Source organism: Mobula hypostoma, chromosome 1 (assembly GCF_963921235.1).
Source record: "Mobula hypostoma chromosome 1, sMobHyp1.1, whole genome shotgun sequence".
Taxonomy (NCBI): domain Eukaryota; kingdom Metazoa; phylum Chordata; class Chondrichthyes; order Myliobatiformes; family Myliobatidae; genus Mobula; species Mobula hypostoma.
The window spans coordinates 85,781,561-85,806,274 of NC_086097.1; the positions used below are offsets into that span (position 1 = coordinate 85,781,561).

Sequence of the window (24,714 nt, forward strand, 5' to 3'; positions counted from 1 at the left end):
AGAAGTTCCATTTTAACTTCATCAGTCCACAGGGCTTGTTTCCAAAATGCATCAGGCTTGTTTAGATGTTCCTTTGCAAACTTCTGATGCTGAATTTTGTGGTGAGGACGCAGGAAAGGTTTTCTTCTGATGACTCTTCCATGTAGGTCATATTTGTGCAGGTGTCGCTGCATAGTAGAACAGTGCACCAGCACTCCAGAGTCTGTTAAATCTTCCTGAAGGTCCTTTGCAGTCAAATGGGGGTTTTGATTTGTCTTTCTAGCAATCCTATGAGCAGTTCTCTCAGAAGGATCTCTTGGTCTTCCAGACCTCAACTTGACCTCCACCTTTCCTGTTAATTGCCATTTCTTAATTTCATTACGAACTGAGGAAATGGCTACTTGAAAATGCTTTGCTAGTTTCTTATAGCCTTCTCCTGCTTTGTGGGCATCATTTATTTTAGTTTTCAGAGTGCTAGGCAGCTGCTTAGAGAAGCCCATGGCTGCTGATTGTTGGGACAGGTTTGAGGAGTCAGGGTATTTATAAAGCTTTGAAATTTGCATCACCTGGCCTTTCCTAATGATGACTGAACAAGCCATAGCCCTAACAAGTTAATTAAGGTCTGAGACCTTGGTAAAAGTTATCTGAGAGCTCAAATCTCTTGGGATGCCCAGACTTTTGCATGGTGCTCCTTTCCTTTTTTTCCACTCTAAAATTGTACAAAACAAAAATAATACACTAATCTTGCTTAAAATGTTGAAAAAAATGTTTCATCTTTTACTTTGACTTTTGGAGATGAGTTCATCTTTTACTTGCTTAGCTATTCACAGTAACAGAAATTTTGACCAGTGGTGCCCTAACTTTTGCATGCCACTGTATATAGCTTTGAAGCTGTGCTTAGCCTCAGAGTCATAAGTATAAAACAAGTACAGCAAGGGGCTAAGCACACCGCCTTGTTGCACAAGAATATATTGAGACCTAGGTTTTGAAGCTTATTGATTCATTCTGAGGGGATGATAGAGTTGAATGCAGAGCTGTAGTCAATGAAGGGCATCCTGACGTATGCATCTTTACTGTCCAGAAGTTCCAGGGTTCAATGAAGAGCCAATCTGCTGCTGAGCTGTTTTGATGGTTGGCAAATTGGAGCATATCCAAGTTGCCTTTCAGGCAGAAGTTAATCTGTTTCATCACCAACCTCTGAAAGCACTTCATCATAGTGAATGTAAGTGCTACTGGACGAAAGTCACCGAAGTAGGTTACCACGTTCTTTTTAGGCACTGGTATAATTGAAGCCTGCTGGAGGCAGGTGGATACCTCAGACTGCCAATGCCAGAGGTTAAAGATACAAGTCAACACTCCAGCCAGTTGATCAGTACAGGTCTTCAGTATCAGCCAGGTACCCAATCTGTGGGATCACACTCCAGAAGGTTGCACCTAAGTCAGCTTCAGAGACTAAAATCACAGGGTCATCTGGGGTTATGGCGGTTTGTGAAAGTGCCTCCATGTTTTGACAGTTAAAGTGAGCATAAAAAGCATTGAGCTCATCTGGGAGCAAAACCTTGTCACCTATGTTGTTCCATTTCACTTTGGTTTGTAAGTGGTGATTATATTCAAGTTCCACCACAGCTGTTGAGCATTCTTCAGTGATTCAAATTTAGTCTGAAATTGCAATTTCACATACGAGATGGCTGTCTGGAGATCGAAACTGGACCTCTTGTATGCTACTTGGTTGCCAGACCTGAAGACCATTGATCTGGCACTCAACAGATTACAGACATCATGGTTCAACTAGGGATTCAGTCTGAGGAAGATGCTGAATGATTTTGTAGGGGCACACTCATCTACAAGTGTTTTTATAAACTTCATCACAACCGTGATGTATTCACTCAGGTCTTTGAGGTGGCCTCGAACATGGCCCAATCCACCGACCCAAAGCAATCCTGTAGCCGCTCCTCTGCCTCTTGCAACTATCTCTTTGTTGTGCTTACTTCTGGAGCCTTGCTCTTTATCCTCTGCCTGTTTGCAGGTCAGAGGAAGAAAGCCAAATGGTCAGATTTCCCAAAGTGTGATCAATCCCAAAAATCAAAAGGTAAGCATCCCTTATGGAAGTATAGAAGTGGTCAAGTATGTTGTAATACCTGGTGCTACAGGTGATATGTTTATGATAATTGGGCAGAGAACTCTTCATTAAAGTCCCTGACAATGATTTGAAAGTCATCCAGGTAGGCCATTTCTTGGTTGCTGATGGTGGCACTCAGAACCTCAAGTGCTTACTGAACATCAGCCTTTGGCGGTATGTAAACTGTGGTTAGGATCGTGGAGGAGAACCCTGTTGGTAAGTAGAATGGTCGGCACTTAATCATTAGATGTTGCAGGTTGGATGAACAAGAATGCAACAAAGTTGCTGTGTCCAAGCACTACGAAGACTTTATCATGAAACACAAACCCCCACCTTTTGCTTTCTCCAAATTAGCAGACCTCGGGTCTGATTCCGAATTTGGCATTTCTTGAGTTAGCCATGTCTCCGTGAAACACAGAATGCAAGAATCCCTCGTTACTTTTTGATACAGCAATGTTGCCCTTAGGTCCTCAATCTTGTTCTCCAGTGACTGTACATTTGCTAACAAGATGATGGATGAAGAAACATTTCGTACCCTGGTGTGTATCTCATTATGGTCCTTATAGTAGCAGAAAGACACCTTTTCTCCTGTACTCAAAGCCCCTCAAAACAAATGTCAATGTTATTTGCATAGAAGGTTGAAAGGTGGCAAATGTACCACCCTGAGAAAGTGCTTTGAAAGGTTTGAATTAAGGGGTGCCTTCACGGATTTGTGAAAGGAAGGTTGTGTTCTCCTAATCTAAATGTAATTTTTTGTATAGAAGGTTAAGAAAGGGAATGCAGTGGATATTCTCCACACAGATTTTATGGAAGGACAGTACAACAGACTGATTAACAAAACTGAGCCTCTTGGAACACAAGGGTCAGTATCTATCTGCATAAAAATAAAATTGCTTTACAAGAAATCATCATGTTGTGCTAACTGCTTCCCTCCCCCCACCCCCATAAATGAAGGATGGTAAACAGTCCTCATTGAGAGGACTAATTCATATGACGGACATTGGAAAAAATTAAAATTTCACCATCTGCCAATGATAAGGTCTGCTCAGATTTGTCGAGGACAAGGCCATAATCCAAAAGAATGGACAGATAAATGGAAGATAAAATTTAATAAAAGCAAGTGTGAACTGATTTATGTTGCAGGAAAAGATGCAGAGAGATATCACAGACATCAGTTCTAAGGTGTGTACAGGGACATATGCAGCCAGCAACCCATGGGCATAAACATGTGAAGTTGGCAGGACATACTTCTAGAGTAGTTAGCAAAGCATGTGGAATCTTGAGTTTCAAGAATCTCTAGAGATATTAAGTACAAATACGTAGAAGTAACACGAAACAGAGTATTGCTATCTGTTCTGGTTACCGTTACTTAAGAAGCACGTGAAGGTCCTTAAGATGGTGTGGAGATTTACCAGATTAGTTCTTTGGATGAAGATTTTAATTACAAGGTTATATCAGAGAATCTGTCATTGTTCAAGATTAAATTCATATCCAATGAGTATTCAAAACAGATGTCTTACTGCTAAGATTTGGTCTTTTTCTTTTAACCGTCCATCAAGACCTGCTGGTCCATCAGCTTTAATTTTGCTCACGTAGATTGCACTGTCCTTACAATTGGGCGGGTAATCGGTTCCTCCAATAATATTGAATCCCAACCCTACAAATGAGCAAGGTCATAAATAAACATAGTTAAAAGAAAAATACCTTATCAACAACAGCTAGTATAGCACAAATTTTCTGAAATGAAATGTATCTTCTGAGATCTTCAATGAAAGTCCGAACAGCAATACCTTTTGATCAACTTGGAATAGGACATTTACATTGTGAGATCAGGCTAATTTTAAGCACTTCAAACACACTCGTAATAAATTCTAATTAGAACAGCAAAAAGGATGTGTCCATGATATTTCTTAGTCAGATACTTTCTCCTGTATGATCCAGATTTTCAAAGCTCCATCACTCAAGACATGCTTCTAGAAGCCTGAAGCCTAGCTTCTGGAATTCCCTCATAACTTAACAACACTCTTGTTTTCCTCTCATACAGTCGTAGAACACTGCATCACACAAAAACGCTTTTCAACCCATCTAGTCCATAGCCCTCCATACCACTCCTATCCATGTACTGTACATATCCAAATTTCTCTTAAACGTTGAAATCAAACCTGCATTCACCACTTCCACTGGCAGCTCATTCCACACTCTCACCATCCTCTGAATGAAGTTCCCCCTCATGCTCCCCTTAAACATTTCATCTTTCATACTTAATCCATGACCTCTAGTTCTAGTCTCACCTAAACTCAGTGGGAATAGCCTGCTTACTTTTACCCAATCTATATCCCTCATAATTTTGTATGCATCTATCAAATCTCCCCTCATTCTCCTACACTCTACAGAATAAAATCCAAATCTACTCAACCTTTCCCTATAACTTAGGTACTCAGGGCTTGGTATCAGCCTTGTAAATTTTCTCTGCACTCTTTCAATCTTATTGACATCTTTCCTATAGGTAGGTGACTAAAACTACACACAATACACCAAATTAGGCCTCACCAATGTCTTATACTACTTCAACCTAATATCCTAACTCCTGTACTCAATACTTTGATTTATGCAGGCCAATGCAACCCTATCTAACTGTGTTGTCATGTTCAAAGAATTATGGATAAGTATTCCCAGATCCACCTATTCTACCACACTACTCAGTGTCCTAGCGCTCACCGTGTAAGTCCTATCCTGGTTTGTCCTTCCAAAGTGCAACACCTCACATTTGTCTGCATTAATTTCTATCTGCCATTTTCATCCCACTTTTTTCAGCTGGTTCAGATCCAGTTGCCAGCTTTGATAGCCTTCCTTGTTGTCCATCACACCCCCATCCTGGTGTCATCCTCAAATTTGCTGATCCAGTTTACTACATTATCATCCAGATCATTGATACTGATGATAAACAACAATGCACCTCATACTGATCCCTCTTGTACACCACTTGTCACAGCGCTCCAATCAGAGAGAGATCCATCTACCACCACTCTCTGGCTTTTCCTCCAAAGCCAACGTTGGAATCAATTTACCTCCTCACTCTAAATACCAAGCAACTAAAACTTCTTGACCAGCCTCCCATACGGGATCTTGTCAAAGGCCATGCTAAAGTCCCTGTAGACAACATCCATTGCTTTGCCTTCATCAACTTTCCTGGTAACTTCCTCGAAAAACTCCATAAGATTGGTTAGACACAACCTACTATACAAAGAGCCATGTTGGCTATCCCTATCCAAATACTTACATATGCAGTCCCTGAGAATACCTTTCAAGAACTGACCCACTACTGATATCAGGCTCACCAGCCTCTAATTTCCCAGCTTATTCTTAGAGCTGGAGTTCCCAACTATTTTTATGCTGTGGACCCCTACCATTATCTGAGGGGTCCATGGACCCCAGGTTGGGAACTTCTGTCTTAGAGCCTTTCTTAAACAAAGGAACAACATTCGCTATCCTCCGATCTTTCAGCACCTCACCCATGCTTCAGCATGTTTTAAGTATCTCTGCTAGGATCCCTGCAATTTCTGCACTAGCATCACCCAGGATCTTTGGAAACCTTACCATGCCCTCGGGATTTATCCACCCTAATTTGCCTCAAGACAGTAAACACCTCCTGCTCTTTAATCTCTATGTAGCCCATGACCTCACTACTGCTTTGCCTCGCTTCTATTGACTATGTCCACCTGCCGAATAAAAACAGATACAAAGAAAGCATTTAAAATCTTGCCCATCACTTCCGGCTCCATGCATAAATGACCACTCTGATCTTCAAGAGGGCCAATTTGTCTCTTGCTATCCTTTTGCTCTTACTATATCTGTAGAAGCCCATGAGATTTCCCTTCACTTTGTCTGCTAGAGCAACCACATGCCTTCTTTTAGCTCTCCTGATTTCTTTCTTAAGTGTTCTCTTGCATCTTGCCTATACCTGCTATACATCTCTTTCCTCTTCTTAACGAGGGCCTCAATATCTCTCAAAAAAACAAGATTCCTCAAACCTGTTACCTTTGCTTGTTATTCTGACAGGAATATACAAATTCCATACTCTCAAAATTTCACTTTTCAAGACCTCCCACTTACCAAGTACACTTTTGCTGTCCCAATCTCCACTTGCCATTAGTATTGGCTTTTCCCCAATTTAGAATCTGAACCCGAGAATTACACTTATCCTCTCCACAATTATCTTGAAACTAATGGCATTATAACTAGATGCAAAGTGTTCCCCTACACAAAAACTGTCACCTGCCCTGTCTCATTTCCTAATAGGAGATCTAGTATTGCATTCTCTATGCATTAAATAAAGGAAACTTTCTTGAACAAACTTAAACAAAATCTATCCTGTCCACCCCTTTATTAGTATAGGACTCCCAGTCAATATGTAGTAAGTTAAAAGCATCTACTATCACAATCTCATGTTTCTTGCAACAATCTGTGATCTGTCTACAAATTTGGTCTTCTACGAAGGTAAATCCCACTGATAGTTGGGTGGTTTTTAATACAATTCCGTTAATGTGGTCATCCCCTTTGTATTCTTTAGTTCCACCTATATAGCCTCAGTACAAGTTCTCGTGCTTGCCCTTTCTGAGGAATATGTGATATTTTCCCTAATAATGCCATCCCTTCACCTTTAAACCCTTCTGCTCTATCACATGTAAAACAAGAACATTGAGCAGTCAGTGCTGCCCCTCCAGCAACCAAGTGCCACTAATAGCTACAATGTCATAATTTCATGTGCTGATTCATGCCCAAACCTCATCTGCCTTTCCTACAACACTCCTTGCAATGAAATACACGGAGCTCAGAACAGTAGTCACACCGTGTCGAACCTTGTGACTATGATCGATAATCACAGTCATGTTCATGGAATAAAATCAGAAACTTCACTACACAGAATAAGATCATTCAAGCAAATATGACCATGTCTTTTGAAAGAACTGCTCAAGCTAATACCAACTTTCAGCACATTATGTGTAACCCAGCAGATCATACCTCCAGTATATCCAAGCATTTTTAAGAGTGGTAAAGCGTTTCTACTCTTTCGGACGCTGTGCTCATTGATCCCTTCCACACTATAGTTAGAATCCTGATCTACCTATTAATATTCCAGACAATTACCATAAATCTATGATTGTTTTTTTCACCCCATTTTCTCCCCGCACCAATTTGGCGCATTGGGCAGTGACCTTGCCGTTTTTTGTGTGTCTGTTTTAGGAGGCCAAGTTGCTTGTTCAACCCAGCACTGTGCAAGAACTCGTGCAAGGAGCTGGATGAACTTGAACTCGGAACCTCTCGCTCCAAAGTCTGGTGCGGATGCCAGTGCACCACCAGAAGAGATACTAAAGGAAATAAGTCTTATACACATCAATTAAGTCTTCCCCTTTCCAAGTCTATTCAACCTTTCCCCAATTAAAATTTTCTATTTCAGGAAATCACACACAACAAGCTTGCTGCTTGTGCTACTGAAGATGAGGTGATTGATAGCTGTGCTGGAACCAGTTAAAAGTCCAAAGACAGTGATAGATCAAAGGTAGTTATTTACAAACTAGAGATTCAAATGTCCAAGGGACGACTAGTGGTCCGTTAATTCACCAGGAAAAAATGCAAAAATGAACCTGAATGATAGGGTTGCTAAATCATAAACACAAAAAATTCTGCGGATGCTAGAAATCTAAAGTAACTGGAAGAATTCAGCAGATCAGACAGCATCTGTCAAGGCCCTGAAGAAGGGTCTTGACCCAAAACATCGACTGTTTATTAATTTCTATACATGCTGCCTCCAGCATTTTTTGAGGGTTGCTAAATCACTGTTTTTGAAGAGGCCACTTTAATTTACCATTTTAAGATTAACAGTTATACATGGCAGAAACAAAAATTGCTGTTGACAAACTAAGCAAAATGTCAGTGACTAATCAAATGCCTCCCTGTGTTTCACTATAGAATATTCAGCATGGACTAGAAGGGCCTAGATGGCCTGTTTCCGTGTTGTAATTGTTATATGGTTATATGAACATCCACCAGTAGCAGTAGCATTCATTTGTTCCTCCATCAGGATAAAACTAAGCGATAGTTGTCCATAGCAATTACCTCAATTTTCCTTCTGAATATGCTAAGCTGCTAGAAGAAAAATTTAACCTAACTCAATGAAATTTCCCATCAGACTCTTCTGCTATAAAGAACATCTATTTCTTGCTCCTGAACCACCTCAACACCAAACTGATTCCACAGCCTACACACTTACTTTCAAGGACTCTACAACTCATGTTCTCAGTATTATTTTTTTTTTGTATTTGCAGTTGGTCTTTTGCAAATTGCCTGTTTATCATTGACTCCATTGTATTTCTTTGTTCTGTGAATGCCTGCAAGAAAATGAATCCCAGGGTAGTATACAGACACAGAAATTTACTTTGATAATAAATTTATTTTGAACTTTGAATAATCCAAGCCATGTTCATGCTAATCCAAGTTCATGCAAAAAGCACAACATGTTGACAAGTGAATATTGACTACTAATTCTGAAAAAATTCTATTGGTTTTCCATGTTCTAGGAGGACAGATGACAATTTGTTGAATGCACCATTACATCTCCAAAACTACTCACACTGGCACAGTGCTGTGACCTTCATTCTGCCACACAACCACTGCCACTCCCAACTACAGCAGCTTTTAAGCTATTGTACTGTGGCTGCCATTGATCATACGTTGGCTTGCTTCCCAGTGGTCAGTGTGGCACAAACACTATGTGCAAACTCTACAAGCAGTACTTAAAGAATGAGGATGAAAACTATCCAACTGTTTTTCTACTGGGGATTTTAGCATTTACAGGTCACGTGATTTGACTCAACAGAATCAGAATCATAAAGCCATTAGGGATCAGTTGAGGTTGCTCAAAGGCCTATGAAATGTGTAATATAGCCTGGTCTGTGAATTCCATTTGGTTTATAAAACAGAATAAACACACTGAAGAACATTTTCTTTCTTGTCTTTTCCTATGCTTTTTCCTTCTCTCTCCCACTTGCTTTATAAATACATTGTACAACCAGCGATATTTCTTTGGTCATCATATCTTACATAAGGTACAAAAATGTCATAAGACTACAAATGCTAGCTCGAACACATTCCTTGTTTATGGAAAAAATACGACCTGTTGAAAAGGTAAATGTTAACTATGATTTCCAATTCTGAAAAGTTCCTTACAACAAAACTAGGAGGACTGAAACTTCCATTGAGATTCTGCATTGGGGTTTCTAATTAATTGGGGAGGCCATTCCCATGAGTTAGGTCTGAGTTTAGAGATTAGAAGTTGGGAAAAGGATAGCAATAAAGGCATGGATAAAGATTTTGATAACAATAAGTAAGAGTAGAAAAATTCAAAGTTGAAGGCAAGCAAGCTTGGTGCAAGGTAAAACTGAATACGTAGCTCAACCCGAGAGCAAGCACAAACATCCCTTCCAGGCATCATTTGCTACAGCTCAAGTAGTTGGTGTCATGAAGTCACAGGGTCATGAAACAGGCCCTTTGGACAACCTGCCCAAGCCAACTGCCTTTTTGTGAGCTAGTCCCACCTGCCCATAACCTTCTAAATCCCTCCTATCTATGTACAAACATTTGTACTTATCTATATATGTCTTGGAAATGTCATTAACGTGCCCATCTCAACTATTTCTAGAAGCTCTTTGTGTGACGATGTCTCTTTAAAATCTCTCACCTCTGATCTTCAAACTATACCCAATTGTTTTCAATAGGTTTTCAAAAGGTACATTTAGTGTCAGAGAAATGTATACAATATACATCCTGAAATTCTTTTTCTTTTTTTTAAGCACACCCTTCCTGGGGAAAGGACTATGTAATCTTAAGCACTTCTATCATCTCACACCTCATTCACGGGAATAAAGTCCTAGTCTAAGCAACCTCTTGTAACTCAGGGCTCTATGTGCAGGTAACATCCTGGTAAACCTCTTTTGCACTCTTTCTAGTTTAATAAGATCTTTCCTATAACAGGGTGACCAAAACTGTACATAATACTCCAAGTGCAGTCTAACCAACATCTTATGTAACTGCATCACTACTTTCCAACTCTTACACTCAGTGCCCTGATTGATGAAAACAGTGTACCAAACACTTTCTTCTCCACTCTATCTACCAGTGTTGCCACTTTTAATAAACTATGCAACTGAACTCCTAGATCTCTCTGTTCAATAACAGTCCCCAGGGCACTACAATCCATTGTACAAGTCTTTTCCTTGTTTGAGGTCCCAAAATATAGTAACTCACATTTATCTAGATTGAAAGTCATTTGACAATCCTTAGCCCACATCCATTGTTGATCCAAGATCCCCTATAATTCTTCATAGACTTCTACACTATCTAACACACCTATTTTAGTATATCTGCAGATTTACTAACCATGCTTTGTACATTCATATCCAGATTGTTTATACACACTCAATGGCCACATTATTCTTTACCTAATAAAGCGGCCATTGAGTGTATGATCATGGTCTTCTGCTGCTGTAGCCCATCTACTTCAAGATTCAACATGTGCATTACGAGATGCTCTTCTGCTCACCACTATTGTAAGACATGGTTATTTGAGTTACTGGCCACTTCCTGTCAGCTTGAACTAACCTGGCCATTCTCCACTGACCTCTCACATTAAAAAGACATTTCCACCCACAGAACTGGCTGCTCACTTGATGCTTTCTGTTTCTCACACCATTCTTGGTAAACTCCGGAGATTTTGCCATGTGAGAATCCCAGGACATCAGCAGTTTCAAACTACCCCATCTGACAACAACAATCATTCCATGGTCAATATAATAGTGAACCATTTTCCTAAATAATCTGCCTATTGACATGACATGTCTCTACTTATAATTTTTAAACCAAGTAAGATTTTATACATCTCTAATAAAGTTGCATTTGGGAACTTAAGCCTGTTCTGTGATTCATGAAAACCATAGATAATCTTTCTTTCATCACCCAGGGCATACCCTCTTCTCATTGTTACCATCAGGAAGCAGGTACAGAAGCCTGAAAGCTTACACTCAGCGATTCAGGAACAACTTCTTCCCCCTGCCATACAATTCCTAAATGGACATTGAATCCATGAACACTACCTCACTTTTTAGTAATATATGTTAGTTCTATTTTTGCACTATTTTTAATCTATTTAATATACATATATATTCTTACTGCGATCGATTTACTTATTTTTATTTTCTGTATTATCATGTATTGCATTGCATTGCTGCTGCTAAGACAAGACATTTCACAACACGTGCCTTTGATGATAAACATGATTCTGAACTCTGCTTGCCTAAAACTAATAATATTTCCTTGTCATCCAAAATACTATTCATCAATTGTAAACTCAGATTTGTACATTGGCTGAGCTTCATAGCTAACTGGGCTTGAGAATACCAAAAAAAAATCAAAGTTTCAACTCAAATGTGGAAAGATTCACCCTGCTTAACCTTTGTTATAAAACAACCTTTTCATCCCAGAGATCTTCTTTCTATTTCCCAAACTGCCTTCGATATATTCCCCCACAAATATCTCAAAAACTATACATAGTACTTCATACTGTCTCCAACCCCTTGCTAGTTGCAGCAACGACTTCCAATATTTTCGTACTACACAATTAAACAACCGTGATGGGCTGGGTGAGGAGAAGATGGTCAACTAGTATGGCTAGAGTAGGATGGAGAACCTCTAGAGCAGGGATTCCCAACGTGGGGTCCAAAGACTCCTTGCTTAATGGTATTGGTCCATGGCATAAAAAAATGTTGGGAATCCCTGCTCTAGAGGAAGATTTTCAAATATCATGAAGGATGTCATATTCATCTTGATAAGTGGTGCTGTAGTGAGATGGAACTTGCTCAAAGAGGGAGAGATACGGGAATCTCAAAAACACTGTAAACCCATTTAAGGAGATGAGAACCCCATCAAGATCTTGAAATTAAAGGGAGGTGGCAGTTAGGATAGTTGGCTGCAAGCACAAAAGATGCTAAGATTTATTGTGTGGTTGACAATGGTGGACTTATAGAGGAGGGTGAATTTTTTTGAGAGGGAATATTAGCAATATTAGCAGATATTATGGGTGCAGGCAACTTGATCATCAACATTTATTGTAGAAGATATAATAATAATAAAAAAGAAAGAAATTAGAGAATGAGACAGGAGCCAGTGGAAGTGTGGCCTGATAGGCCAAGGGAAAGAAAAAAATTGTTTTCCCCAAAATTTCATGGAGCTTATTAGAAGCAGAAGATATGACAGAAAAGATGCAAGAAGGAAAAATTGTTTACATTATATAAGCCAGAAGCTGTCTCGGCTTTCCAGCTTGTGTCTTTGAAAAAAAAATGCTCCCTGAACTCTGGAGGATTTCTAAAATAGAAGTATCTGGAAAAGTACTGAGCCGCTCTAATTTCTTCAGGAGGAACACAAGGTGGCCAAGTAAATTGGCAAAGGACCACAGCATCTCTCAAACATCACATCCATCAGATTAAACAACTTCTATCCCACTGGTCACAGATTATGTACAGGAATCTTCAACAACCTCAGTCCAACAAAACCATGGTGAAAGTAAATCTTTGAGCATGATAGAACTGCTTCAGATGATGATCCAGGAATCAATATGCAATGTTTTTGTTTAAATGCCTGCAGATCAAAATGCACCCTCAAAAATATACAAAGGTTTCATAAAAAGTGATTTATGTCAACTTTCTCACCGATCTCCAAATCAAAGGCTTTTTTTTTAAACTGAATAAAATTATAGACAAGAATGTTATAGAGAAATCAAACCAGAAAATGCTTGAAATATTCAGCTTGACATGCATAGTTTTAGTGATAGGGGATTGACTAAAATGCTATTCGTCTTTCTTAAGGTGCTGCCTAACCACCTCAATAGTTGCAATATTCATTTTGCTTTAATAGTAGATCTCCAGGTTCAACTATTATTCTGTTTTGGAAACAAATATGTACTTTTGATATGAAGACTCAAGAGAATGTATACCACCAGAGTCCAGAACCACAAAATCTTCATGAGGAACTAAGTGGATTAGGTCTCTACATTTCAGTCATATTGTTGCATCTCACCCACCAAATATTGCCCAACTCACTCAATTCCTCCTGCAGATTGTTGATTGCACTTCTGACATAACAGGAATGCTTGCACCTGTTCCAAGATCTATTTTAATACCTTCTCCTCAGGTAGGCGTCTCATCTGAAATGAGGAGCAACTTGCTCTGCAAGAACCCTGTTCATTCCTCATCCCACTCCATAAAGTTTGTTCCATCAAAGCCTTAATGCATTGCTACTTCCGTACTTTTGACGTCCATTCCATAAAGACCGCAGCAACTACCTGTATGCTCAAGTCCTTTCTTATCTACATACCACATTCAACCCTACCCACAAGCCTCATGAATTTTCAGGTGCATACATCCTCACTTGCCTGCCGACACACATTCACTGCTGGCGAATACATTAACTACCGTCCTAAGTATCCACCTCCCCTACAAAGGTACTTTGCCCTCCAAATGCCCCCTTCCCCCACATCCACACGCCAATTACCCCTAATGTTGAGTTTACCTGAAGCGCCTCGCTTCAGACTAATTTCCTCAGTCAGGGTGGTATAAGACGTGCAGCTCATGCTGACACCTGAGGAAAAGCCCGCAGGAAGAGCAAATCCACCCAACGCGACCGCGGAGCCGAAGCCACGCACAAGCGGAAACCAACCAGCGAGCCTTCTCGCACATGCGTCCTTCGAGGTGGAGGGAGTCCCACGACGTGCGCATGCGCAGCCGTCCGGCAACACCGTTCGCGCATGCTCCTGACTACCTGTACCTGCACTGTGCAGTTGTCCAGGCTAGTACCGGCACCCCATGACAATAGTGGTTTGCGAATGCGCATCATTTGGTTTTGAAAAGCAGAAATGTCCGCATTATAATTTAATGCCGCACCCATTGTCTTGCGGTGAAGATTTCGGTAATACCTTTGAGAGGCGAGAAGAGGGCAGATTTGTTGGCTGATGAACATTGGCAAAAGGAGCACTTCGTTCTTTGGAGAGAACTCAGTTTCTGGAGCTCAATAAAATAGAATTTGACCAACATGACACCTGTGCTTTCTACAATACACCTCCTTTATTTCAGGAGAGTGTCTCACTACAGATCAATAGCGGCAAATGCAGAGTTCTCTGAACGTGGCAAATAAAGTAAAGACTTTATCGGCCATTGAGTGTAAAAAGTTAGCGAATCACGTCGACATGAAAATGCTCAGTTTGAAGTGTTGCCAGCAATGTGGTCTCGCCACCACAGGAATGACGTGGAGGCTTTGGGGTAGTGCAGAGGAGGTTCACCAGGAGGATAGCTGAATAAGAAAGTATTAGCTATAAGGAGAGGTTGGAAAACCCCGTATTAGTTTCTCTGGAGTGTCAGAAGCTAAGGCCATGAGACAGAAGAGCGGAATTCGTCCATTCAGCCCGTCGAGTCTGCTCTGCTATTCGATCATGGCTGATTTATTTTCCGTGTCGGCTCAATTCTTCTCCCTTCTCCTCACAACCTTTTATACCCTTACTAATTAAGTACCTATGAAACTCAACTTTAAATATACCCAAGGAAGCAGATATGATAGCCGCATTTGAGAGACATTTAAACAGGCAGGGGGTGGAGGGGTGTAACCTAGGTGCGTGATTAGATTGAATTGGTACTGTATCATGTTTGGCACAGTCCTGGCAGGCTGAAGTGTCTCTTGAGTTTGCTATGCTGCTCTATACAGTATTCTAATGCCAGTTAAAAATGGCTTGTAAGCCATCCCTGCCTTGATTGCTTGAGCTCTGAAAAGAAGCAAAATAAATTAATATGCTAGGCTTGAAATTCTTGAATGTAGAAAATGAAAAGATGAGTTTAAAATGATGAAAGAGTGGTAGATAAAATCCTTGCCAGTTGATAGAATATCTGAATATTGAGGGCATATGTTCAAAAGTAAACTACAAAAATCCTTGTTTATTCAAAATTTAATGGATATCTGAAGCTTTCCAATCTCACTTCAATGCCCAGATTTCGAGCCAATTGATAAATTGATGAACAGATTTACACATCTTTATTAATCAAGTCTGTTAAGGAGTATGGAATTCGGACAAAGAATAAGTTAAGATCAAATTAAAGAGTAGAATGGATTTGAATGATCCATTCTCATATGGCCATAAGGGATCTCTTTACATAGGTTTACAACTATTATTTCCTTTGCTTCATAAATGTTGCATGCCCTGCAGCTGAGGAACCAAAAGACCTCCCATACAGGAGAAATTGAGGGGAAAACGTAATTTTCAAAGCATTTTTGACACTAGTTGAACTGATTAAAAAACACACTAAAATTTTAAACAAAGATCAACTGCATAGAGTAGAGGTCATTAATGTTCCAGTAACGTCAAGGTACATTTATTATCAAGGTATGTATACAACATACAAACTTGAGATTCCTCTCTTTAAAAAACAATAGAACCCATTTAAAAAAGACTATCAAACAGCATTTTTTTTTTAAAAAAAAAGATTGTCAAACACCCAATGTGCAAACAACAAAAGCAAGCAAATAACTGAAGCTCACAAAAGTGAGTCCATAGAAAGAAGGGTCATAGAAAATCCTTGGCAAGTAGTTTAAAGAGAATCCCAAGGCATTCTAAACCTAAATCAACAGCAGGAGGATAACCATGGATAAAGGAGCGGAAATGTGCTTGGAGGCAAAAATGTGGGCGGGGTCTTAAATGAGTACTTTGTTTCAGTATCTACTGAAGAGAAGGACATGCAGGATCAATGTGAAATATTCCAATTGGCTAGGGCGTTTCAAGGTAAGGAGATAGTGTTGGGTCTCTTAAAGAACATTAAGGTGGATATTCCACAGGATCTGAGGAGATGTACCCCAGGTTATTGAGAGAGGAAGGAGATGAGATTGCTGGGGCTTTGATCATGATCTTTGTGTCCTCCCTTTACCATTGACAAGGTCCTATAGGACTGGGGAGCAATTAACTTTCAATTATTCAAAAAGGGATTATCCTGGATACTGTAGGCTAGAGAGTCTCACATCAGTGGTAACAAGTTTACGAAGTGGATTCTTAGGGATGGGATTTATGAGTATTTGGAAAAGCATAGCCTAATTAGGGACAGCCAGCAGAATTTTGTGTGGGGCAAGTTGCGTCTTGAGGCAGCGATGAACATAGAGCTACAGATGTTGTCCTCGTGGATTTTAGTAAAGCATCAAACAAGGTCTGTTATGAGATACTCATCCAGAAGCTTAAGATGCACGGAATCAATGGTGAATTGGCAGTTTGGATTCAGAGTTGGCCCCCACACCCATCCCAATAGAAGACAGGATAATGGTCAATGGGAGTAATTCTGTCTGGAGGTCTCAAAATTCAAAGTTAATTTATTATCTAAGTACATATACGAGGGGTGATTGATAAGTATGTTTTTAATTTAATTTATCGTTGACATCCTTCAAGACATCAGCCATGTACAAAAGTTCCTACAAAATCTTTAAGAACAACTGCCTCAACAAATCCCACCATCTGTAGAAGAACACTGGAATCAATTCAAGAACACTATCATCACATCCTGCAAAGAAACAGTTGGGTTCAAGATGAAAAAAACATCAGGATTGGTTCGATGATAACGACAAACTACTCCAACAACTCATTGACGAAAAGAGAAAAGCTTTCATCACCTTACAAAATGACCAACAATCGGCTACCGAAAGGAAACACTATCAGGAATGCAAGGCTGCAGTCCAGTAGAGCACCCGAAACCTGAAAAACCAATGGTGGAGGAAGAAAGCTCAGGAAATCCAATCTAGCAGACGCCAACGACACTCGAGGCTTTTTCAACGCAACTAAAGCTATTTTTGGCCCATCCAGGCACGGTCAAGCCCCTCTCAAAAGCAAAGATGGTTCAACCATCCTGAAGAGCAATGCTGACATCAATTCTAGATGGAGGGAGCACTTTGAAGATCTTCTAAATCAAACTGTCTCATTTGACAGGAATGTGATTAACAACATTCCAAAACAGCCCGTTGACGACTCCCTAAGCAAAATACCAACATTTGAAGAAGTCAAGGAACCCATCAAAACCTTGAAAAACAATAAGGCTGCTGGACTCGATGGAATACCAGCCGAGGTCTACAAAATTGGAGGTGACCCGCTTAATTATCAACTGCATCAACTTCTCATCAAGGTCTGGATAAATGAAGACACACCAGCAGACTTTAGAGGCTCAGCAATCGTTACCATCTACAAAAGGAAAGGTAATCGATCCGAATGCAGAAACTATCATGAAATTTCCCTGTTAGCAACAGCAGGAAAGATCCTCACCCGCATCATGAACAACAGGCTCAAGCCTTTAGCTGAGAAGATCCTTCTGGGGACACCAGCCAGTTTAAGATCATCACACAGAGCAATCAACATGATCTTCACAATGCGACGGCTGCAAGAAAAATGTCAAGAACAACTTCAACCTTTGTACATGGCATTCATCGACCTCGGTTCCTTTGACTCGGTATCAAGGGAAATCCTATGGGAAGTCCTGTCCACCTATGGATGCCCTGAAAAGTACATTCAAATTCTGAGACTCCTCCACAATGGCATGCTTGCCACAGTCATGGTCAACAACAGTAACTGTGAGCTTTTTCAAGTTAGATCAAGAGTAAAACAGGGATGCATGATTGCCCCAACTTTGTTCACCACCTTCATTGCGACAATCATCCACATTATCAAGGATGACCTACCCCCAGGAATCGAAATTGTCTGCAGAACAGGTGGCAGACTTTTCAATATTGCCCGTCTCAAATCCAAAATGAAGACATCCACGAGTTCCCTCATCGAGTTCCAAAACGCAGATGACAACAGTGTTGCAGTTATTTCAGAAAACTACCTACAACAGATTCTGACTGCCTTCAACCGTGCATATACGGAACTTGGACTTACCATCAATTCCAAGAAGACTCAGATCATCTATCAACTGTCACCAATTGAGACAAATCGGATAGAACCATCAATTCAACTTGGTGAAACAACCCTGGAAAACGTGGACCACTTTCCGTATCTTGGAAGTCACCTCTCCTCCAATGTCGACCTTAATGACGAGATCCAACATCATCTTAAATGCGTTGGAACTGCTTTTGGACGTCTCCAAACAAGAGTCTTTCATAATCGTGACATTCAAACAGACACCAAAACGTTAGTGTACAAAGCAGTGGTAATCCCAATGCTCCTGTATGCATCAGAAACCTGCACAACATACCGACGACATCTGAAGGCACTTGAAAAGTTCCAACAACGCTGTCTTCGAAACATCTTAAATATCAGCTGGGAACATAGAAGAACCAAAGTCAGTGTGCTAAATGAAGCAAAAACAACAAACATTGAAGCCTACGTCATCAAGAACCAACTAAGATGGAGCCGTCATGTTGCTTGGATGAAAGACGAACGTCTGCCGAAACAAATCTTCTACTCCCAGCCTAAAGAAGGCAAACGTAAAAGAGGCAGACAACAGAAGAGAATCAAACACGTCTTAAAAGCCAGCATGAAGAAATGTAACATCGACATCACCAATTGGGAAACCAATGCCAAGGACAGGAAACTCTGGCAAGCCATCATCCGAGAAGGAACAACAACTTTTGAAGCCAACAGATGTGCAGAATTAGAAGAAAAGAGAAGAAAATGGAAAGAGAGGCAGCAACAACCAAAGCCCGATCTGCCATCTGGAACTACCTGTCCTGAATGCGGAAGAACTTTCAAAGCCAATATTGGACTCATAAGCCACTTGAGAGCCCATAAGTAGATCAACAGAATGAAGATCATCATCCTCGACCTCGAGGGATAGCCATGACCGACCGATAAGTTAGTGGCCTAAGGTAGAATGAGTCAATTTTAGAAAACCTGGCACATTTATTTTTCAACATAGTCCCCTCCTACATTTACACACTTAGTCCAGTGGTCATGGAGCATACGGATCCCTTCTTTGTAGAAGTGGCCCACATCAGGGGTGATTGATAAGTTCGTAGCCTAATGTAGAAGGAGATGAGGTGTACAGCTCTCGTTACATGCATGTGCAGTTAAACTCTTTGAGTGATTATGCAGAAAGTTTGAAGTTAATAACTCATTTCTTTCTACCTTGGGCCATGAACTTATCAATCACACCTGCTGTGGACCACTGCTGGAGGTCCAAGATGCCGACTTCTACAAAGAAGGGATCCACGACCGCTGAACTAAGTGTGTAAATGTAGGAGAGGACTATATTGAAAAATAAATGTGCTGGGATTTTTAAAATTGACTCCTTCTACTTTAGGCCACGAACTTATCAATCACCCCTCGTATGTCATTATATACCACCCTGAGATTCTTTTTCTTGTGGGCACCTACAGTAAATATAAAGAAATACAATAGGATCAATGCAAGCTGCACACAACAAAGACGGACAAACAACCAATGTACAAAAGACAACAAACTGCAAATACAAAAAGAGAAAATAACCAAACAAGCAATAAATATTGAAAACATGAGTTGTGGAGCCCTTGAAAGTGAGTTCCTAGGTTGTGGAATCAGTTCACTGTTGGGGTGAGTGAAGTTATCCCCTCTGGTTCAAGGGCCTGTTGGTTGTGGGGAAATAACTGTTCTAGAACCTGGTGGTACGGGACCTGAGGGTCTGGAATCTCCTTCCTGATAATAGCAGTGAGAAGAGAGCATGGCCTGGGTGGTGGGGTCCTTGATGATGGATGCTGCTTTCCTGCAACAGTGTTCCATGTAGATGTACTTAATCGTGGGCAGGACTTTACTCCTAATGGACTGGGCTGTGTCCACTTTTTGTAGGCTCTTCTGTTCAAGTGTTTCCATACAAGGCTGTAATGCAACCAGTCAGTATACTCTCCACTGCACATCTATAGATCAAAGCTTTAGATGACATTCTAAATCTTCGCAAACTTCTCAAAAAGCAGAGGCATTGCTTTGCCTGCTTCCTAATGGCATTTACTTGCTGTGCCCAGGACAGATCCTCTGAAATGATAACACCGAGGAATTTAAAATTGCTAACCCTTTCCACCTCTGATCTCCTTATGAGGACTGGTTCATGAATTTCTCCCTCTTGTAGTCAATAATAAGCTCTTTAGTTTTGCTGACATTAGGTGAAAGTTTATTGTTGTGGCACTATTCAGCCAGATTTTTCATCTCCTTCCTATCTGCTGATTTGTCACTGTTGTCAGCAAACTTAAATAAGGCATTGGAGCCACACTTAACCTCACAGTCGTAAGTATACAGTGAGTAGAGCAGGGGGCTAAGCACACAGCCTTGAGGTGCATCTGTGCTGATGGTGATTGAGGAGGAGGCTATTGAAAGCTAGACCCATAACAGTTCTAATATGCAGAGGGAGCTTGGAGTCCATAGCTCCCTGAAACTGGCTACACAGATTGATGGAGTGGTAAGGCAGGCAAATGGCATAGTTCTACTCAGAATAAAAGGTAAAGGTAACAGATGTAGGAAGCCTTGGTTTTCAAGAGATACTGAGGCCCTGGTTAAGGAGAAAAGGAGGTACATAGCAGGTATAAGCAGTTAGGAACACATGAAGTACTAATGGAGTGTAAGAAATGCAAGAGAACACTTAAAGAGATTAGGAGGGCTAAAAGAAGGCACAATGTGCCCTAGCAGACAAGGTGATGTAGAATTCTAAGGGATTTTACAGATATGTTAAGAGCACAAGGATTTTGCTCTTATTAAGAACCTCCATCACCCAGGACATGCACTCTTCCCATTGTTATCATCAGGATGGAGGTACAGAAGCCTGAAGGCACACACTCGCTGATTCAGGAACAGCTTCTTCCCCTCTGCCATCCAATTCCTAAATGGATCTTGAACCCATGAATACTTTTTAAATAGTTTATTTCTGTTTTTCACTATTTATAATCTATTTAATACATAACAGGCAGCCGTTGATCCCAGGGGATCATAGGTTTACGCCTCTGGTGGACTGTGTCCACTCCAGCATGCAAGCCTGGGTGGGAAGATTTAAAGAACTGGCTATTGCCCATGCAGTGGGATCCCCCTCTCCATTTCACTGACGTAGTCCAAGGGAAGGGCAAGTGCCGATACAGCTTGGCACCAATGTTGTCACAGGGGTTGCCAGAGTGAAGTTGCAAACATCAAACCTAGGCACCTCGGCTCCAGATTTCTTCCTCGGGGTTTATTCCTGAAGCCTTTCCCATGGGTGGGTATGGCCACAAAGCAGTGGAGATTTAAAATCAGAGTTTTCCTTCTCCTTGGCGGGTTGCCGTCCAAGGCTGACAAGCCTCACCTTGTCCAATTACTTACTGTAATTGATTTACTTATTTAGTTTTCTTTCTGGATTATCATGTAGTGCATTGAACTGCTGCTGCCAAGTTAACAAGTCTCACGACATATGCCAATGATAATAAATCTGATTCTGATTCTGATGCAAGGGACAAAATTGGTCCTCTGGAAGATCAGAATGGTAATCCATGCATGAAGCCAAAAGAGATGAGGGATATTTTAAAAGGATTTTTTTTTTGCATTTGTATTTACTCAAGAGAGGGACACAGAGTCTATAGAAGTAAGACAAAGCAGCAGAGACCTCATACAGAGGAGGAGATGTAAGCTGTCATGAGACAAACTAGGGTGGATAGTTCCCCAGGGCCTGACGAGGTGTTCCCTCATACACTATGGGAGGCAAGTGCAGAAATTGCAGGGGCCCCAACAGAGATATTTAAATCATCCTGGCATCAGTAGTGGCAAAATTATTGGAAGGTATTCTAAGAGACCGGATTTATGAGTATTTGGATCGACATGGAGTGATTAGGGATAGTTCAGCATGGCTTTGTGTGTGGTAGGTCATGTCTAAGCAATCTTACAGAGTTTATTGAGGAAGTTACCAGAAAGCTGATGAAGGCAAGGCCGTGGATTTTGTCTACATGGACAAGGCCCATCGTGGGAGGTTGGTCAAGAATCTTCAATTGCTTGTCATTCAAGATGAGAGAGTAAATTGGATTAGACATTAGCTTTGTGGGGGAAGCCAGAGAGTGGTTGTAGATGGTTGACTCTCTGACTGGAGGCCTGTGACTAGCGGAGTGCCGCAGGGATTGGCGCTGAGTCCATTGATGTTTATTATCTATATCAGTGATCTGGATTATTATGTGGTTAACTGGATCAGCAAATTTGAAGATGACACCAAGATTGGGGGTGTAGTGGACAGCCAGGAAGGCTATCAGAACTTGCAGTGGGAACCGGACCAGCTGGAAAAATGGGCTGATAAAATGGCAGCGGAATTTACCATAGACAAGTGTTAAGTGTTGCACTTTGGTAAGACCAGTCAGGTTAGGTCTCACACAGAGAATGGTAGGGCACTGAGAAGTGTGGTAGAACAAAGGGATCTGGGAATACAGGTCCATAATTCATTGAAAGTGGCATCACAGGTAGATAGGGTTGTAAAGAAAGCTTTTGACACATTAGCCTTCATAAATCAAAGTACTGAGTACAGGAGATATAATGTTGTGTTAAAGTTGTATAACACGTTGATGAGGCCTTATTTGGAGTTTTGTGTGCAGTTTTGGTCACCTACCTACAGGAAAGATGTAAATAAGGTTGAAAGAGTACCAAGAAAATTTACAAGGAATTTGCCAAGTCTGGAGGACCTCAGTTATAAGAAAAAAATTGAATAGGTTAGGACTTTATTCCTTGGAATGTAGAAGATTGAGGGGAGATTTGATAAAGGTATACAATATTATAAAGGGTATAAATAGGGTAAGTGCAAGCAGGCTTTTTCTACTGAGGTTGGGTGGGACTACAACTAGAGGTCTTCGGTTAAAGGTGAAAGGTGAAAAGTTTAAGGGAAACATGAGAGGAAACTTTTTCATTTAAAGAGTCGTGAGAGTGTGGAACGAGTTGCCAGCCCAGTTGGTGCATACGAGCCCGATTTCAATGTTTAATAGAAGTTTGGATAGGTACATGGATGAAAGGTGTATGGAGGGGTATGGTCCTGGTGCAGGTCGATGGGACTAGACTGCTTAATTGGTTTGGGATGGACTAGGTGGGCCCACGGGCCTGTTTTTGTGCTGTACATTTCTATGACTCTAATATAAAGTTATATGAGAATTGGTTAGGTTGCACTTGGAGTATAGACTGTTCAAAACCAATGGAAATAGATCAGGCAATGGTCAGTATATTGTTCCTTTATATCTCCGGCGGAAATGGGGACATTGTGCTGGGCTAATGGTGTGTTTAAAAACATGAGATTTTCAACTCCCAGTACTGACTATCTAGCTGGCAAATGTATAGTCTCTGGTAAATAAAACTGATGATCTCAGAGCTAGGGTGCTGTATCAAAAAGACGTTAGGACTGCTTGCATCCCTTGTTCCACAGAATCTTGATTAACCCCTTCCGTGCCGGACACAACGATTTGAATAGACGAGTTCACCATATACCACCAAGATAGGCCTGTTGAGTCTCTCAAAAGCAGAGGTGGAGGTGTATGCCTTATGATCAATTCCTTGTGGTATCCTGTTCACCAGATCTGGAACATCTCACAATCAAGTACTGTCCATTTTATCTGCCATGGGAGAATTCAACGATAATTTTGGTAGCGGTGTACATTCCACCTCAGGCCAATGTCAAACAGGCTCTAAACAAACTGAACAATGCAATCAACAGTCATGAAACAGCGCATACTGATGCCTTCCCCAACATTTCGGGGGATTTTTACCAGGCCAGCTTGATAAAGTCACTAAATAATTATTAGCAACAGATAACTTGTAGTTCCAGAGGAAACAACACAATTTGGAAAGTCTGATCACCTGGCTATACTTCTATTCCCTGAGTATAGACTGAGACAAAAGACTGCAGCACCAGTAGTGAGGATCAAGAAGGTACGGACAAGGGAAGCACAGGAGTGCCTACAGGACTGCTCTGAATTGGTGCACTGTACTGTATTCAGGGATTCATCTTTGAACCTGGATGAGTATGCTGCAGTTGTTATTGACTTCATTAAAACCTGTGTGGATTAGTCTGTGCCTACAAAAACTTACTGAACATTCCCAAACCAAAAGCTGTGGATGAATCAGGAGATTCGTTGTCTGCTGAGGGCTAGATCTGTGGCATTTAAGTGAAGTGACCCATGTATGTACAAGAAAACCAGATATGTCTTGCAGAGGGCTATTTCAAGAAACAACTCCGAGAGTGGTTAGAGGTGACATCAGATGCATGTCAACTCTGGCAGGGTTTGCAGGCCATTATTTCCTGCAAAGCAGAACCCAACATCACAAATGAGAATTATGCTTCACTTCCAGATGAGCTTAACGCCTTTTACGCTTGCTTTGAAAGGGAGAATAAAACTACAGCTCTGAGGATCCTGCGCTATCCGGTAATCCTGTGATCTCTTTTGCAGAGGCCGATATTAGGCTGTCTTTCAGGAAGGTGAATGCTCGCAAAGCGGCAGGTCCCAATGGAGTACCTGGTAAGGCTCTGAAAACTTGTGCCGACCAACCAGCAGGGGTATTCAAAGACATTCTCAGTGTCTCATTGCTATGGTCGGAAGTTCCC

The 24,714-nt window shown here is 41.0% G+C and overlaps 1 protein-coding gene across 1 annotated transcript in view; it reads right to left on the reverse strand.

Annotated features, from left to right (window-relative positions):
• Positions 1-13,884, reverse strand: part of synj2bp (synaptojanin 2 binding protein) — a 30,826-nt gene extending 16,942 nt beyond the window's left edge. Inside the window, 3 exon segments of the mRNA XM_063052196.1 lie at positions 3,619-3,755; positions 13,718-13,859; positions 13,861-13,884. Of these exon segments, the coding sequence (XP_062908266.1) occupies positions 3,619-3,755; positions 13,718-13,859; positions 13,861-13,884 (303 nt within the window).
• Between the last annotated feature and the right edge of the window lie 10,830 nt (positions 13,885-24,714).